The sequence below is a fragment of the Amblyraja radiata genome, chromosome 5 (assembly GCF_010909765.2).
Source record: "Amblyraja radiata isolate CabotCenter1 chromosome 5, sAmbRad1.1.pri, whole genome shotgun sequence".
Taxonomy (NCBI): Eukaryota; Metazoa; Chordata; class Chondrichthyes; order Rajiformes; family Rajidae; genus Amblyraja; species Amblyraja radiata.
The window spans coordinates 110,343,282-110,361,949 of NC_045960.1; the positions used below are offsets into that span (position 1 = coordinate 110,343,282).

At 48.0% G+C, this 18,668-nt stretch overlaps 1 protein-coding gene across 1 annotated transcript in view; it reads left to right on the forward strand.

Annotated features, from left to right (window-relative positions):
- Window positions 1-247: 247 nt before the first annotated feature.
- The window catches only part of LOC116973790 (coiled-coil domain-containing protein 162-like), a 64,316-nt gene continuing 45,895 nt past the window's right edge, over window positions 248-18,668 (forward strand). The window contains exons 1-8 of the mRNA XM_033022096.1: window positions 248-476; window positions 1,833-1,971; window positions 5,527-5,680; window positions 7,793-7,888; window positions 11,685-11,849; window positions 12,415-12,638; window positions 13,394-13,532; window positions 15,695-15,815. Of these exons, the coding sequence (XP_032877987.1) occupies window positions 248-476; window positions 1,833-1,971; window positions 5,527-5,680; window positions 7,793-7,888; window positions 11,685-11,849; window positions 12,415-12,638; window positions 13,394-13,532; window positions 15,695-15,815 (1,267 nt within the window). The remainder of the gene's footprint in view (window positions 477-1,832; window positions 1,972-5,526; window positions 5,681-7,792; window positions 7,889-11,684; window positions 11,850-12,414; window positions 12,639-13,393; window positions 13,533-15,694; window positions 15,816-18,668) is intronic.

The window sequence follows — 18,668 nt, forward strand, 5'->3', positions numbered from 1 at the left end:
GCGGGAACTCCTCGTGACCATGAAGGAGACTCACCAGAGACCACCAGCGAACATGTGGCGAGCGCAGAGTCTCCGGCACTCGCCTAAAGAGTCGCCTCAGTGGGACAGGCCCTTAAGAATATAATTGTTCTGTTTCGGGGCGTGCGGCAATGAAACACACTTGACCCTTCACCCCATGCTGTGTCGCTAAACTAATCTAAGCTTTGCGCTGCGATGTTCGGCCAATCTTTGTGCGGTGGGGATTGGGATGGTTTGTGTTTGTGGGGTTGGAGAACCTGATGCCTTCTCCCTGTTGCTCCCACCCGCTGCCCTGAAGGCGTGTCGCTCTGCGTTGACCCTGACCCTGGAGATCGCCGCTGCTCTTCACGACATCGTCTCCTACCTCTGCTGCTTTGCACAGCTCGGCGGCTCCCCTACTGGTGACTCCCGGAAGATGCTGCCTCTGGCAGCCGACTGGGGAGGACTGGAAGGCATCGGTAAGTCTCCCCTCACCCCTCTCCCCTCTCCCCGCTCACCCCTTCCCCCTCTCCCCTCTCCCTCTCTCCTCTCTCCCTCCCCCTCTCCCCCTCCCCCCTCTCCCCTCCCCCCTCTCCCCTCTCCCCTCTCCCCTGGGGCAAGAGGTGACAACGTGTGAAAAGTCACACCTCCAGATTCAATAGACAATAGGTGCAGGAGTAGGCCATTCGGCCCTTCGAGCCAGCACCGCCATTCAATGTGATCATGGCTGATCATCCCCAATCAGTACCCCGTTCCTGCCTTCTCCCCATATCCCCTGACTCCACTATCTTTAAGAGCCCTATCTAGCTCTCTCTTGAAAGTATCCAGAGAACCTGCCTCCACCGCCCTCTGAGGCAGAGAATTCCACAGTCTCACCACTCTCTGAGAGAAAAAGTGTTTCCTCGTCTCCGTTCTAAATGGCTTACCCCTTATTCTTAAACTGTGGCCCCTGGTTCTGGGCTCCCCCAACATCGGGAACATGTTTCCTGCCTCTAGCGTGTCCAAACCCTTATATGTTTCAATAAGATTCCCTCTCATCCTTCTAAACTCCAGAGTATACAAGCCCAACCGTTCCATTCTATCAACATATGAAAGTACCACCATCCCGGGAATTAACCTTGTAAACCTACGCTGCACTCCCTCAATAGCAAGAATGTCCTTCCTCAATGAGGTACATAGTAGTTCAGTGATTAGTGCGGGTGTCAGGGGTTATGGGGAGAAGGCAGGAGAATGGGGTTGCGAGGGAGAGATAGATCAGCCATGATTGAATGGCCGAGTAGACGATGGGCCGAATGGTCTGATTCTGCTCCTATCACATGACTTTATGGACCTTATGACCTTCAGCGCCACTCTCTAGTTGTGGTCGGATGAGGCGGGACCTCATTGAAACTTACCGAATTGTGAAAAGCATGGACAAAATGGATGCGGAGAGGATGTTTGCACTAGTGGGAGAGTCTAGGACTAGAGGTCATAGCCTCAGAATTAAAGGACGTACCTTTAGGAAGGAGATGAGGAGCAATTTCTTTAGTCAGAGGGTGGTGAATCTGTGGAATTAATTGCCACAGACGGCCGTGGAGGCCAAGTTCAGTTGCCTGATACCAGCTGGGAGGAAACTGTCAACATTCTTGCTATTGAGGGAGTGCAGCGTAGGTTTACAAGGTTAATTCCTGAGATTTCTATTGTCTATTGAAAGCGGAGCACCCGGAGAGGTCACGGGGAGAACGAGCTGGGCCAGCTCCTGACCACGGGACATATCCGCAGCGCACGGCTCGCCAGATATGCTGGTTCTCACACCTTGTCTCTCTGTTTGTTGCACCGACACGCCACCGGGGCAGGCTCGGAGCTGCAGGAGATCCAGAGTCAGATGGACAAGCTGCGTAATCCCCGAGACCCGGCGGCAGTCGCCACGTTTCTGTCTCTCAGGAGGGAGGTCATGTTCCTGCAGTTTGACGCTGCGGTTCGCCACTTAATCAGGTAACGGCTTCATTGTCTTTATTGTCTGGGATGTTCTGCTATGAAACACACAAACGTTCATGTTCCAGGACCAGAATTAGGCCATTCGGCCCATCGAGTCTACTCCGCCATTCAATCATGGCTGATCTATCTCTCCCTCCTATCCCCATTCTCCTGCCTTCTCCCCATGACCTCTGACTTCCAACCTGTCCAAGTGATCCAAGATGGCGTCCGTAACCAGGCAACTCTTTGCATGCTGGTCACAGAAATATATCTGTAATCAGGCATCACAATCACTCCTCTCTTTTAAATATCTACTCCGACAGCAGCATTTATTCCTTTTGTCTTGTATCTGTACACTGTAGACGGCTCGATTGTAATCATGTATTGTCTTTCCGCTGACTGGTTAGCACGCAACAAAAGCTTTTCACTGTACCTCGGTAGACAATAGACAATAGGTGCAGGAGTAGGCCATTCGGTCCTTCGAGCCAGCACCGCCATTCATGGCTGTTCATCCCCAATCAGTACCCCATTCCTGCCTTCTCCCCATATCCCCTGACTCCGCTATTTTTAAGAGCTCTATCTAGCTCTCTCTTGAAAGCATCCAGAGAACCGGCCTCCACCGCCCTCTGAGGCAGAGAATTCCACAGACTCACCACTCTCTGTGAGAAAAACGTGAACTGAACTCAGACCCTTTCTGTGGAGTCCCTGCTTCCTCAACTCTACCTGACCCTCCACTAATCTTCGTATTACGACATAAGAATTTCCCCTGAATAAGGGGATTAATAAAGTATTTATCTATCTTATCTATCTATCTATCTATCTATCTATCTATCTAAACGTGGCCACAAAGCCATCCGTTCTATTATCCTGGACATGAAGATATACCGTGGGAAGCAACGGAGCTAACCCCTGCTAGTCACCACTAATCATGGCTGATCTATCTCTTCCTCTCAACCCCGTTCTTCAGCCTTCTCCCCATAACCCCTGACACCCGTACTAATCAAGAACCTGTCATTCCAACGAGTCCGCACTGACCAGGGATCATCCCGTACACTTGCACTATCCTACACACTAGGGACAATTTTACCAAAGCCAATTAAACTCCAAACCTGTACATCTTCGGAGTGTGGGAGGAAACCGGAGCACCCGGGGAAAACCCACGCAGGTCACGGGGAAAAGGTCAAGTCAAGATAGGTGCGGTTCCCGGAGGTTGCAGGTGGTTGCCGGAGGTTGCAGGTAGTGGAGGCTGGTAGGGAGACTGACAAAAACCTCCGGGAACCGCACGGGAACCTTGGGTGGGGCGCAAAGTCTCCAGAGGTTTCCGTTCAGGTTTCCTAAGTGGGACAGGGGCTTTAGAATAAAGGGGAGGTCATTTAAGACTGAGGTGAGAAAAACCTTTTTCACCCAGAGAGTTGTGAATTTATGGAATTCCCTGCCTCAGAGGGCAGTGGAGGCCAAGTCACTGGATGGATTTAAGAGAGAGTTAGATAGAGCTCTAGGGGCTGGTGGAGTCAAGGGATATGGGGAGAAGGCAGGCACGGGTTATTAGAAACATAGAAACATAGAAATTAGGTGCAGGAGTAGGCCATTCGGCCCTTCGTGCCTGCACCACCATTCAATATGATCATGGCTGATCATCCAACTCAGTATCCCGTACCTGCCTTCTCTCCATACCCTCTGATCCCCTTAGCCACAAGGGCCACATCTAACTCCCTCTTAAATATAGCCAATGAACTGGCCTCGACTACTCTCTGTGGCAGAGAGTTCCAGAGATTCACCACTCTCTGTGTGAAAAAGGTTCTTCTCATCTCGGTTTTAAAGGATTTCCCCCTTATCCTTAAGCTGTGACCCCTTGTCCTGGACTTCCCCAACATCGGGAGCAATCTTCCTGCATCTAGCCTGTCCAACCCCTTAAGAATTTTATAAGTTTCTATAAGATCCCCTCTCAATCTCCTAAATTCTAGAGAGTATAAACCAAGTCTATCCAGTCTTTCTTCATAAGACAGTCCTGACATCCCAGGAATCAGTCTGGTGAACCTTCTCTGCACTCCCTCTATGGCAATAATGTCCTTCCTCAGATTTGGAGACCAAAACTGTACGCAATACTCCAGGTGAGGTCTCACCAAGACCCTGTACAACTGCAGTAGAACGTCCCTGCTCCTATACTCAAATCTTTTGCTATGAAAGCTAACATACCATTCGCTTTCTTCACTGCCTGCTGCACCTGCATGCCTACTTTCAATGACTGGTGTACCATGACACCCAGGTCTCGCTGCATCTCCCCTTTTCCTAGTCGGCCACCATTTAGATAATAGTCTGCTTTCCTGTTTTTGCCACCAAAATGGATAACCTCACATTTATAGGGGACGATCAGCCATGATCACAATGATCATGCTAGCTCGAAGGGCCGAATACCCTCCTCCTGCACCTATTTTCTTTGTTTCTATGTTTGTATGGCTGTGGGGAAGAAGCTGTTCCTGAACCTGGATGTTGCAGATTTCAGGCTCCTGTACCTTCGACCTGATGGCAGCGGAGAGATGAGTGTGTGGCCAGAAGGTACAAACTCCATACAGGCAGCACGTGTAATCAGGATCAAACCCGAGACTCTGGCGCTGTGAGGCAGTAACTCTACCGCTGCGCCAATGTTATTGAGTCTAGTTTATTGTCACGTGTACCGAGGTACAGTGAAAAGCTTTTGTTGCGTGCTATCCAGTCAGCGGAAAGACTATACATGATTACAATTAGGTCATCTATAGATATAGGATAAAGGGCATAACGTTTATTGCAAGATAAAGTCCTGTATAGTCTAATATGGGCAGTACAGTGGTACAGTGGTAGAGTTGCTGCCTCACAGCGCCAGAGACCCGGATTCAATCCTGACTACGGGTGCTGTCTGTACGGAGTTTGCACGTTCTCCCCGTGACCTGCGTGGGTTTTCTCCGGGTGCTCCGGTTTCCTCCCACACTCCAAAGACGTGCAGGTTTGTAGGTTAATTGGCTTGATATAATTGTAAATTGTCCCTAGTGTGTGTAGGATAGTGCAAGTGTGCGGGGATCGCTGGTCGGCGCAGACTCGGTGGGCCGAAGGGCCTGTTTCCACGCTGCATCTCTGAACTAAACTGAGCGAAACAATCAAAGATGGTCCGATGGTCTCCAATGAGGTGGATGGGTGGTCAGGGCCGATCTCTGGTTGTTTTTTTTTTGGTTCACATGCTTGATCAATGGTGTTTTATCATTAATGTTTTATTATTATTAATGTTTAGTGTTTTCTGAGTCATTCGTAACTGTCACTGTATGTCATGTTGTTACTTGTGGGCGGAGCGCCAAGGCAAATTCCTTGTATGTGAATACTTGGCCAATAAACTTACTTACTTACTTACTTCAGTTGCCTGATAACATCTGGCAAGAAACTGTCCCTGAATCTGGAGGTGTGCGTTTTCACACATCTGTACCTCTTGCCCGATGGGAGAGGGGATAAGAGGGAGCGTTCAGGCCAGGGGCGAGCCTGGTCCGTGATTTTTGTACTATATGTGCAGGTATGCGGTGAATCCTCTCTCTGCCCGTCTCTCGACAGGGAGGTCTTCCTCTCCGCTGGCAGTGTGGCTGCATTCCAGGCTGTGACGGATGGGATGTATGGAGCACTGCCCTCCATGAGTAGCTCTGTGACCAGCAGCCTCTACTCCTCCTTACTTCCCCTGCCTCAGCCATTGGATGCCTGGAGTCACAAGGTCAGTGTACCATGCTGGCCCAACCAAGGCGGGTTCAAGTTCAAGTGTTCAAGTGAGTTTATTGTCATGTGTCCCTGTATAGGACAATGAAATTCTTGCTTTGCTTCAGCACACAGAACATAGTAGGCATTTACTACAAAACAGATAAATGTGTCCATATACCATGATATAAATATATACACACATGAATAAATAAACTGATAAAGTGCAAATAACAGAAAGTGGTTGCTAATAATCAGAGTTTTGTCCGAGCCAGGTTTAATAGCCTGATGGCTGAGGGGAAGTAGCTATTCCTGAACCTGGTTGTTGCAGTCTTCAGGCTCCTGTACCTTCTACCTGAAGGTAGCAGGGAGATGAGTGTGTGGCCAGGATGGTGTGGGTCTTTGATGATACTGCCAGCCTTTTTGAGGCAGCGACTGCGATAAATTTCCTCGATGGAAGGGAGGTCAGAGCCGATGATGGGCTGGGCAGTGTTTACTACTTTTTGTAGTCTTTTCCTCTCCAGGGCGCTCAAATTGCCGAACCAAGCCACGATGCAACTGGTCAGCATGCTCTCTACTGTGCACCTGTAGAAGTTAGAGAGAGTCCTCCTTGACAAACCAACTCTCCGTAATCTTCTCAGGAAGTAGAGGCGCTGATGAGCTTTTTTGATAATTGCGTTAGTGTTCTCGGACCAAGAAAGATCTTCAGAGATGTGCACGCCCAGGAATTGATATAAATGGGGCTGTGGGTCCCCCTCCTACTCCTTCCAAGGTGCAGCGGGTAGAGCTGCTGCCTCACAGCGCCAGAGACCCGGGTTCAATACGGACTACGGGCGCTGTCTGTACGGCGTTTGTACCTTCTCCCCGTGGCCTGCGTGGGTTTTCTCCAGGTGCTCTGGTTTCCTCCCACACTCCAAAGACGTGCAGGTTTGTAGGTTAATTGGCTTCTGTATATCGTGAAATTGTCCCTAGTGTGTAGGATAGTGCTGATGTACGGGGTGATCACTGGTTGGTCCAGACTCGTTGGGCCGAAGGGCCAGTTTCCACACTCTATCTTGAAAGTAAAGTTTAAAGTCTAATGGGCCTGTCACACTTACGCAACTTTTCCGACAGGTTGAACATCCAGCGGCGACCAGAACAAGGTACGACTCTTTGTCGCCAGTGTGTCGCCTGTACGGTCGTGAGTCGTCTCCTCAGTCGCCCAAAGAGTCGTAGCGTCTTTCTGGTCGCCACTGAATTTTCAACATGTTGAACATTTCGGCGACCTGCAACAACCTATGTCACCGAAAAGGTCGGGTAAGTGGGACAGGCCGATAAGCTAGTCCCACCTGCCTGCGTTTGCCCCATACCCCTCTAAACCATCCTATCCATGTACCTGCCCTAATTGCTTTGGTACCAGTGTGGGGAGTTATAACTGAAGGGATTTTGCCACCTATCCTCACTGATTGTGTTCTGTGGACTTTTATTTATGAATAGCATTACCTAACTTGACTGGATAGCATTAAAAGCTGTACCGAATAGTGAAAGGCCTGGATAGAGTGGATGTGGAGAGGGCGTTTCCACCAGTGGGAGAGTCTAGGACTAGAGGCCGGAGCCTCAGAATTAAAGGATGTTCATTTAGGAAGGAGGCGAGTAGGAATTTCTTTAGCCACAGGGTGGTGAATCTGTGGAATTCGATGCCGCAGAAGGCTGTGGAGGCCAAGTCAATGGATATTTGTAAGGCAGAGATAGATAGATTCTCGATTAGTACAAGTGTCAGGGGTTATGGAGAGAAGGCAGGTGAATGGGGTTGAGAGGAAGACATGGATCAGCCATGATTGAACGGCAGAATAGACTTGATGGGCCGAATGGCCTAATTCTGCTGCTACGACTTGTGAATTTATGAAGCTTTTCACTGTACATGTGACAATAATAATCTAAACTTGCTGCATATCTGTAGCCCTAGATATAGCTCGTAGGGCTAACGGAGTCAGGGGATATGGGGAGAAAGCAGGAACGGGGTACTGATTGGGGATGATCAGCCATGATCACATTGAATGGCGGTGCTGGCTTGAAGGGCCGAATGGCCTACTCCTGCACCTATTGTCTATTGTGTCTACAGTTCTTGATCCCAAGGTATTTTCTGTTCCAGGCTCTCGTGCTGTTTCCCTGGCGATCATTCCTAGCGAGGGAAGGGCCTGTACCAGGAATGATCAGTAACCTGCAGAGCATCGAGTACAGTGTACAGGTGGGGTCATCTCCTCTTCAACACAGTGCACCTTAGTTGGTGCTTCCTGCTCATACATTGTACCTCGCCATTGTTCATTGTTCCCCCCATTCTCCAATTGTAGAGTCATAGTCACACAGTGTGGAAACAGGCCCTTCATCCCAACTAGCCCACACCCACCAACATGTCCCATCTACACTAGTCCCACCTGCCTGCGTTTGGCCCATTTCCCTCTAAACCTGTCCTATCCACGTAACTAAATCAGGGGTCGACAACCTGCGGCCCACGGGCCGAATCCGGCCCGTAACCCGAAATCATCCGGTCCACAGGCGGATTTTTTTTCAATTAGTTTTCAAGACCTGGGAACTGCAGCCAGTCCCGGGAACTCGAGGGATCTGGGAGCTGCAGCCAGTCCCGGGAACTCGAGGGATCTGGGAACTGCAGCCAGTCCCGGGAACTCGAGGGATCTGGGAACTGCAGCCAGTTACCGGGAACTCGAGGGATCTGGGAACTGCAGCCAGTCCCGGGAACTCGAGGGATCTGGGAACTGCAGCCAGTCCCGGGAACACGAGGGATCTGGGAACTGCAGCCAGTCCCAGGGACTCGCAGGCGACTTGGGAACTGCAGAAAACTAATTGAAAAACCACGTGAAAACAAATGCGAAAAACAACAGCAAGTGTCACACTAGTTAGTACTATATATTATTAGTACGTATTATTACTAATTTGTGTATTATTAGTACGTATTATTACTAATTTGTGTATTATCAGTACGTATTATTACTAATTTGTGTATTATTAATACGTATTATTACTAATTTGTGTATTATTAGTACGTATTATTACTAATTTGTGTATTATTAATACGTATTATTACTAATTTGTGTATTATTAGTACGTATTATTACTAATTTGTGTATTATTAATACGTATTATTACTAATTTGTGTATTATTAATACGTATTATTACTAATTTGTGTATTATTAGTACGTATTATTACTAATTTGTGTATTATTAGTACGTATTATTACTAATTTGTGTATTAGTACATATTATTACTAATTTGTGTATTATTAGTACGTATTATTACTAATTTGTGTATTATTAGTACGTATTATTACTAATTTGTGTATTATTAGTACGTATTATTACTAATTTGTGTATTATTAATACGTATTATTACTAATTTGTGTATTATTAGTACGTATTATTACTAATTTGTGTATTAGTACATATTATTACTAATTTGTGTATTATTAGTACGTATTATTACTAATTTGTGTATTATTAGTACGTATTATTACTAATTTGTGTATTATTAGTACGTATTATTACTAATTTGTGTATTAGTACATATTATTACTAATTTGTGTATTATTAGTACGTATTATTACTAATTTGTGTATTATTAGTACGTATTATTACTAATTTGTGTATTATTAGTACGTATTATTACTAATTTGTGTATTAGTACATATTATTACTAATTTGTGTATTATTAGTACGTATTATTACTAATTTGTGTATTATTAGTATGTATTATTACTAATTTGTGTATTATTAGTACGTATTATTACTAATTTGTATATTATTAGTACGTATTATTACTAATTTGTGTATTATTAGTATGTATTATTACTATTTATGTATTATTAGTATGTATTATTACTAATTACTAATTTAGTTAGTATGTATTATTATTACCTCCATTTATTAGCTGTGACAATAGATGTGGCCTGCCATCAGCTCACAAACATGGGTCCTGGCCCCTATGCAGAACAAGGTTGCCAACCCCTGGTCTAAATGTTTCTTAACCGTTGTGATAGCTCCAGCCTCAACTAACTCCTCTGGCCGCTCGTTCCATACACCCACCACCCTTTCTGTAAAATAAAGTTACCCCTCAAGTTCTCGTTAAATCTTTTACCCCCTCACCCTAAACCTTTGGTTCTCAACTCCCCTATTCTGGGCAAAAGACTGCGTTTACTCGATCTATTCCTCTCATGAATCCTGCCGTCTTTAGGTAACACCGCTCCTCCCTTCTCCCCCACTTTTCCCTTCCCCTGTGGCCTCCCATTGTCCTGTCCCTCTGTCTGCCTCACACCCTCCCCTGGCCCCTTCACTACCCCTCCCTCTGGCTTTCCATTTCACCCCACTTTCACTCCTCCTCTCCTCCTCTCACATCCCTTTGTCTCCTTTTCAACTCTGGCTTTTGTCCCCCGCAATCTGCCGATCATACCACCCCCCCCCACCCCCATCCCCCTCCATCCCTCATCCGTATCCACCTATCACTCGGGGATACTAGGAACTGCAGATGTTGGTTTACACAAAAAAAAGTGCAAACCATCCTCCCTTCCATTGACTCAATTTGCACCTCGCCAACTGGCTGCCTCGCCAACAGTCTGTCTGTCCCTTCCTTATTTGTGTTTTAATAGTGTGTGTTAGATGTATGTTTTTAGTGTTCTTTAGCTTGTTTTATGGGGGGTGGGTGGTGAGGGGGTGGGGGTTTGGGGGAAACTTTTCCTAATCTCTTACCTCGATGGAGATGCGATTTTTTTCCGTATCGTATCTCCGTCCGCACTGCGGCCTGACGTCGAGGAGTTGGCGGCCTTTGCAGGAGACCGGCCTATTGAGAGCTCCACCGTGGGGAGCCTACGGGACTTACCACCGCGGAGCCCGCGATCCCTTTGCCAGGGATCGACCTCGGAGCTCCGATCGTGGGAGCTTGGGGACTTGCATCACGGAGGCCGACTTCGGGAACTCCAAGCCACGGGAGTTTCGACTGCGCCGACGCGGGAGCTTCGATCACCCCGACGGATGGTTCGACTGCCCCGACTGCGGGAGAATAAATAGAAAGAAGACTGGACTTTTTTGTCTTCCATCACAGTGGGGAATGTGGGGAATCCGCTGTGGTGGATGTTTATGTTAACTTGTATGTAGTTGTGTGTCTTGTTGCTTTATTTTAGTATGGCTGTGTGGTAATTCACATATTACTCCACCTTAGTTGGTTCATGTGACAATAAAAGACCTTTGAAACCTCACGCTACCTCGGCAAGGCCAGCAACTAGCAATGTTACAACATTTTGAGATTTTGAAAATCTAGTCTTTAATTTATCCCATCAGATAAAGCATAAAAAGAAGTTTAATTTGACACCTAATTCACTTTCATATCTTCAGTATTAAAAAAAGTTATGGCCATTTTCATACTCAGAAATTAGCATCTTGTCTGAGTCATTCGTAACTGTCACTGTGTGTCATGTTGTTACTTGTGGGCGGAGCACCAAGGCAAATTCCTTGTATGTGAACACTTTGCCAAGAAACTTACTTGCTTAGTGTGTTGGAGAGTGCTAGTGCGCGGGGATCGCTGGTCGGCGAGGTCTAGGACTTGTTTCCACGCTGTATCACGCTGTATTGGGACGACAGATGGCACAATGGGCTAAGTGTTCGGCTGGCAATCGGAAGGTAGCCAGTTCGAATCCCGCTTGGAGTGCATACTGTCGTTGTGTCCTTGGGCAAGACACTTCACCCACCTTTGCCTGTGTGTGAATGTGTGTGAATGTGTGTGAGTGATTGGTGGTGGTCGGAGGGGCCGTAGGCGCAGATTGGCAGCCACGCTTCCGTCAGTCTGCCCCAGGGCAGCTGTGGCTACAGAAGTAGCTTACCACCACCGAGTGTGACTGAGGAGTGAATGAATAATGCGATGTAAAGCGCCTTGAGTATTAGAAAGGCGCTATATAAATCCCATCCATTATTATTATTATTATCTCTAAACTAAACTAAAGGCTTGTCTGCTGGTGTTGCTCCTCTCTCTGCGACCCAGATGTGTCTGAGCGGGCTGAAGGACCGTGAGCGGATCGTGGCTAATGGTGAGCTTGCTGGGGTGTCTCTGCTGATGGAAGATGTGGTGCAGAGCGTGAGTCAGGCGCCTCTGTTTCCCGAGGAGGACGGGGCCGCGGAGGACATGTTGGAAGTCAAAACGGAGGAGGTAAAAACACTCAACAGACGCTGCGTTACAACGAGCAGGATGACAAAGTTGGGATCCGACATCATCCAACACAGACACAAAATGCTGGAGTAACTCAGCGGGAAAGGGCAGCATCTCCAGCATTTGGGCCTGTACTCGCTGGAGTTTAGAAGAATGAGGGGGACCTCATTGAAACGTACAGAATAGTGAAAGGCTTAGATCGAGTGGAAGTGGGGAGGATGTTTCCACTAGTGGGAGAGTCTAGGACTAGAGGAGAGCCTCAGAATTAGAGGATGTTCCTTTAGGAAGGAGATGAGGAGGAATATCTTTAGCCAGAGGGTGGTGAAACTGTGGGATTCTTTGCCACAGAAGGCAGTGGTGGCCATGTCAATGGATATTTTTAAGGCATAGATAGATTTTTTGATTAGTACGGGTGTCAGAGGCCTATGGGGAGAAGGCAGGAGAATGGGGTTCGGAGGGCGAGATAGATCAGCCATGATTGAATGGCGGGGAAGACTTGATGGGCCGGAAGGCCTAATTCTACTCCTATCACTTATGATCTTATAATCCCCGTTGTTTACGCCAGGACCCTGCCATTGAAGAAGAAATAGATGGAACGCAGACGCCAGCCAACGAAATCACGTCCCCTTCAAAAGCAGCTGACCCCATATGGATGTACAAGGTGCTGAAATCCTTTCTGATCGTGTGGAAACAGCTGGAGGTATTTAAGGAGGAGTGGGGCAAGCTGAAGCTCGGCGTGGAACAAGTCAACTCTGCTGCCCTCTACAAACAGTTCTGCAAAGTATACAGGTGAGATTAAAGTCTGCAGATTGTAATGTAGTTATAGACAATAGACAATAGTTGCAGGAGTAGGCCATTCGGCCCTTCGAACCAGCACCGCCATTCAATGTGATCATGGCTGATCACCCCCAATCAGTACCCCGTTCCTGCCTTCTCCCCATATCCACTGATTCCGCTATCTTTAAGACCCCTATCTAGCTCTCTCTTGAAAGTATCCAGAGAACCGCCCTCTGAGGCAGAGAATTCCACAGACTCACAACTCTCTGCGTGAAAAAGTGGTTCCTCGTCTCTGTTCTAAATGGCTTATTCTTAAACTGTGGCCCCTGGTTCTGGACTCCCGCAACATCGGGAACATTCATGGAAGGACATTCTTGTTATTGAGGGTGTGCAGGGTAGGTTTACAAGGTTAATTCCCGGGATGGCGGGACTGTCATATGCTGGGAGAATGGAGCAGCTGGGCTTGTACACTCTGGAGTTTAGAAGGATGAGAGGGAATCTCATTGAAACATATAAGCTTGTTAAGGGTTTGGACAGCGGAGTCAGGGGATATGGGGATTGGGCAGGAACGGGGTACTGATTGTGGATGATCAGCCATGATCACATTGAATGGCGGTGCTGGCTCGAAGGGCCGAATGGCCTACTCCTGCACCTATTGTCTATTGTTACCAGTGGGCACCAGAGTATTTGTTGATGATAAAGACTAAGAGCAACTGAAGACCGTGATAAAAGATCGCTGCAATTGAAGACTTGATCATCCGTTGCAGGTTGGAGATCCTGTACCCGGCTCTGAAGCCAGTGGCCAGCCGGCTAGGTCTGGAGGAGGAGTACGAGAGAATGATGATGGACGATCTGCCGCTGCTGCCACCCAAAGGCACGTCAGAAATGGAGACAAAGAGTCGGCAGGTGGGTTGCGTGCGGCGGGGGTGAAGGACCAGCAGAAGGACTGGTCACGCTTGGGTCGGGACACCTCCTCACACTTCTTCACTGTCCGCACACACAGCCTGACATAGCTGGGGCTGCTCCTCCAGTACTTTGCATGTCATGCCAGGGTTCCATTCCCAGAGTCAGAGAGTGATACAGCGTGGAGACAGGCCCTTCGGCCCAACTTGCCCATGCTGACCGAGGTGCCCCATCTACACTGGTCCAACCTGCCCGCGTCCATGTACCTGTCCATTTCATTGTTATAGTGCTTGCCTCGAAACCGGAGTAAAAGCAGGGATCTAATGCTGAGGCGTGAATTGGCGGAACAGCACCTTATATTCCGCTTGGGGAGCCTGCATCCGGCGGGCATGAACATTGAATTCTCCCAATTTTGTTAGCACTTGCTGTATCCTCCCCTTCCTTAGCCCTCGGGCTGTCTCCTCCCATCCCTCAGCCCTCGGGCTCCTCCTCCTCCTTTTTCCTTCCTTCTCCCCGCCCACCCCCTATCAGTCTGAAGAAGGGTTTCGGCCCGAAACGTTGCCTATTTCCTTCGCTCCATAGATGCTGCTGCACCCGCTGAGTTAGTTTCTCCAGCTTTTTTGTGTACCATCTAATTCTGAGGGTTTGGTCAGACCAAAAGACACTGGTCAGGCCGCATTTGGAATACTGTGAACAATTTTGGGCATCATATCTGAGGAAGGATGCGCTGGCTCGGTAGAGGGTCCAGAGGAGGTTTACAAGAATGATCCCAGAAATGAGCGGGTTAACTAACATAGGATAAGTGTTTGAAGGCACAGGGCCTGTACTCGCTAAAAGTTTAGAAGGATGAGGGGGGGGGGGGGGGGAACCTCATTGAAACTTACCAAATAGTGAAAGGCCTGGATAGAGTGGATGTGGGGAGGATGTTTCCACTAGTGGGAGAGTCTAGGACTAGAGGTCATAGCCTCAGGATGTTCCTTTGGGAAGGAGATGAGGAGGAATTTCTTTAGTCAGAGGGTGGTGAATCTGTGGAATTCATTGCCACAGACGGCTGTGGAGGCCAAGTCAATGGATATCTTTAAGGTGGAGTTTGACAGATTCTTGATTAGTACGAGTGTCCGGGGGAGAAGGCAGGAGAATGAGGATAAGAGTGAGAGATAAATCTGCCATGATTAAATGATGGAGTAGACTTGATAGAAACATAGAAAATAGGTGCAGGAGTAGACCATTCGGCCCTTCGAGCCAGCACCGCCATTCAATATGATCATGGCTGATCATCTAAAATCAGTAACCCGTACCTGCCTTTTCCCCCATATCCCTTGATTCCTTTAGCCCTAAGAGCTAAATCTAACTCCCTCTTGAAATGGGCCGAATGGCCTCATTCTGCTCCTATCACTTATGAACTTATGAACATAACTGATTGAAATAAATGTCTTGTTTAAGAAAGAACTGCAGATGCTGGAAAAATCAAAGATAGACAAAAATGCTGGAGAAACTCTGCGGGTGAGGCAGCATCTATGGAGCAAAGGAATAGGCGACGTTTCGGGTTGAGACCCTTCTTCAGACTGATGTCGGGAGGCAGGGGTGCAGGATAAAGAAAGGAAGAGGCGGAGACAGTGGGCTGTGGGAGAGCTGGGAAGGGGAGGGGAAGGAGGGAGAGACTACCTGAAACTGGACAAGTCAATGTTCATGCCACTGGGGTGCAGACTGCCCAAGCAAAATATGAGGTGCTGCTCCTCCAATTTGCGGTGGGACTCACTCTGGCCATAGAGGAGGCCCAGGACAGAAAGGTCGGATTCGGAATGGGAGGGGGAGTTGAAGAGCTGAGCCACCGGGAGACCAGGTTGGTTATTGCGAACTGAGCGTAGATGTTGGGCGAAGCGATCGCCAAGCCTGCACTTGTTCTCACCGATGTAGAGCAGCTGACACCTAGAGCAGCGGATGCAATAGATGAGGTTGGAGGAGATGCAGGTGAATAAATAGATGTCTTGTTTCAGACAAAAATGCTGGAGAAACTCAGCGGGTGAGGCAGCATCTATGGAGCGAGGGAATAGGCGACGTTTCGGGTCGAGACCCTTGGTTCTCGACCCGAAACGTCGCCTATTCCCTCGCTCCATAGATGCTGCCTCGCCCGCTGAAATAAATGTCTTCATTGCTTGTTACAGCTGCAAAAACTCCTGGAGAGTATGGAATGTTACATGATCCGAGAACTTCAGAGAAAGATAGCGAGGGAGTTGACCCTTGTCATGTCGGAGAGAGCCCGAGGAGAGGCATCACTGCCAACAGGTAAAGAGTTTACAGAGGGACTACACACGCTGTCCACGGGCACCCTGGGGGATTTCCGGGACTGCTGGGCACCGCGGGGGGTTGAGTGCGTCCTTGACAATAGACAATAGGTGCAGGAGCAGGCCATTCGGCCCTTCGAGCCAGCACCGCCATTCAATGTGATCATGGCTGAGGAGGGCAGTGGAGGCCAAGTCACTGGATGGTTTTAAGGGAGAGTTAGATAGAGCTCTAGGGGCTAGTGGAGTCAAGGGATATGGGGAGAAGGCAGGCACGGGTTATTGATAGAGGACGATCAGCCATGATCACAATGAATGGCGATGCTGGCTCGAAGGGCCGAATGGCCTCCTCCTGCAACTATATTCTATGTTTCTATGTTTCTATGACTCCGCTATCTTTAAGAGCCCTCTCTAGCTCTCTCTTGAAAGTACCCAGAGAACCGGCCTCCACCGCCCACTGAGGCAGAGAATTCCACACACTCACCACTCTCTGTGAGAAAAAGTGTTTCCTCGTCTCCGTTCTAAATTGCTTACCCCTTAATCTTAAACTGTGGCCCCTGGTTCTGGACTCCCCCAACATCGGGAATATGTTTCCTGCCTCTAGTGTGTCCAAACCCTTAATAATCTTATATGTTTCAATAAGATACCCTCTCATCCTTCTAAACTCCAGAGTATACAAGCCCAGCTGCTCCATTCTCTCAGCATATGACAGTCCCGCCATCCCGGGAATTAACCTTGTGAACCTACGCTGCACTCCCTCAATACCAAGAATGTCCTTCCTCAAATTAGGGGACCAAAACGGCACACAATGCTCCAGGTGTGGTCTCACTAGGGCCCTGTACAACTGCAGAAGGACCTCTTTGCTCCTATACTCAACTCCTCTTGTTAGGAAGGCCAACATGCCATTCGTTTTCTTCACTGCCTGCTGTACCTGCATGCTTACTTTCATAGACTGATGAACAAGGACCCCCAGATCCCGTTGTACTTCCCCTTTTCCCAACTTGACGCCATTTAGATAATAACCTGCCTTCCTGTTTTTGCTACCAAAGTGGATAACCTCACATTTATTGTAACATTGGTGAATAGTCGTATATTTAGTATATTTGTTTGTCTTGTATTATGGTGGTGGGTTCTGGTTTGTTTTATTGTAATGTAATTATTATTTTTAATAATTGAATACATTTATTGATTAAAAAAAAAACATGGTAAAGAATTTAATGTTCATTACTGGGCACCATGTTGTAAGAGAGATTCTTGATCAGTACAGGTGTCATAGGTTATGGGGAGAAGGCAGGAAAATGGGATTGGGAGGGAGAGATAGATCAGCCATGATTGAATGGCGGAGTAGACTTGATGGGCCGAATGGCCTGATTCTACTATTCCTTTCGACCTTGTGGCGTCAACCTGGAAAGGGATCTAGGAGTGCAGACACATAGTTCATTGAAAGTGGCATCACATGTAGATTAGGTGGACAAAAAGGCTTTTGGCACATTGGCCTTCATCAGTCAGGGTATTAACATATAACATATAACAATTACAGCATGGAAACAGGCCATCTCGACCCTTCTAGTCCGTGCCGAACACGTATTCTCCCCTAGTCCCATATACCTGCACTCAGACCATTGAGTGTAGAAGTTGGGAAGTCATGCTGCAGTTGTATAAGACGTTGGTCAAGCCACATTTAGAATATTGTGTTCAGTTCTGGGCACCATGTTTATACCGCTCAGCACTTCAACTCCCTCGCCCATTCCGAATCCGACCTTTCTGTCCTGGGCCTCCTCCATGGCTAGAGTGAGCACCACCGGAAATTGGAGGAGCAGCACCTCATATTCCGCTTGGGCAGTCTGCACCCTAGCGGCATAAACATTGACTTGTCCAATTTCCTGTAGCCCTTGCTGTCTCCTCCCTTTCTCAGCTCTCCCCCAGCCCTCTATTTGATTTTTCCATCATCGGAAAAAAATTCTGTCTGTCTACCTTATCTTTGTCTCTCATAAGTTTATACACTTCGATCAGGTCTCCCCAGATGTGCCCCAGAGACAATGGCACAAGTGTGTAAATCCTTTCCCTGTCGCTAATACCCTGTAATTCAGGCATTATTCTGGTAAACCTCCTCCGCACCCTCTCCAAAGCCTCCACATGCGATTCGCCCAGTTTGCTGGCTTGGTTTGCCCGGCACAGTGACGCAGCCGTGCAGCCTGCATTACGAGGTTAATTCCCGGGATGGCGGGACTGTCGTATGCTGAGAGAATGGAGCAGCTGGGCTTGTACACTCTGGAGTTTAGAAGGATGAGAGGGCATCTCATTGAAACATATAAGATTATTATTAAGGGATTTGACACGCTAGAGGCAGGAAACATGTTCAGTATACAAATTCCAGTGTATACCAGAACCAGAATAGTCCCACGGTACGAGTTCATTCCAAGAAAAATCAAACCCGTGGTAAGCACGGAGAATGAACGTAGCGGGTACGTCGGAGCTCGGGGACGTCCCTTAGCGGCTCGTAACGCTGACGGCAGGTACTCGGGAAGACTCGCTAACGGCAGGTAAGCACGGGAAGACTCGTGAAGATTTTTCAACTTGTTGAAAAATGTCCACGAGAGCCCCGAGTACCGACGAGCGGCCATTACCGTAAATCTCCGAGTTCGAATCAGGGCAAACTCGGGAGGGCTCTTGGAATGAACTCGTACCGTGGGACAGGGGTTTAACGGGTAGGCCATTTAGAATGGAGTTGAGGGAACACTTTTTCACCCAGAGAGTTGTGAATCTGTGGAATTCTCTGCCTCAGAGGGCGGTGGAGGCAGGTTCTCTGGATGCTTTCAAGAGAGAGTTAGATAGGGCTCTTAAAGACAGCAGAGTC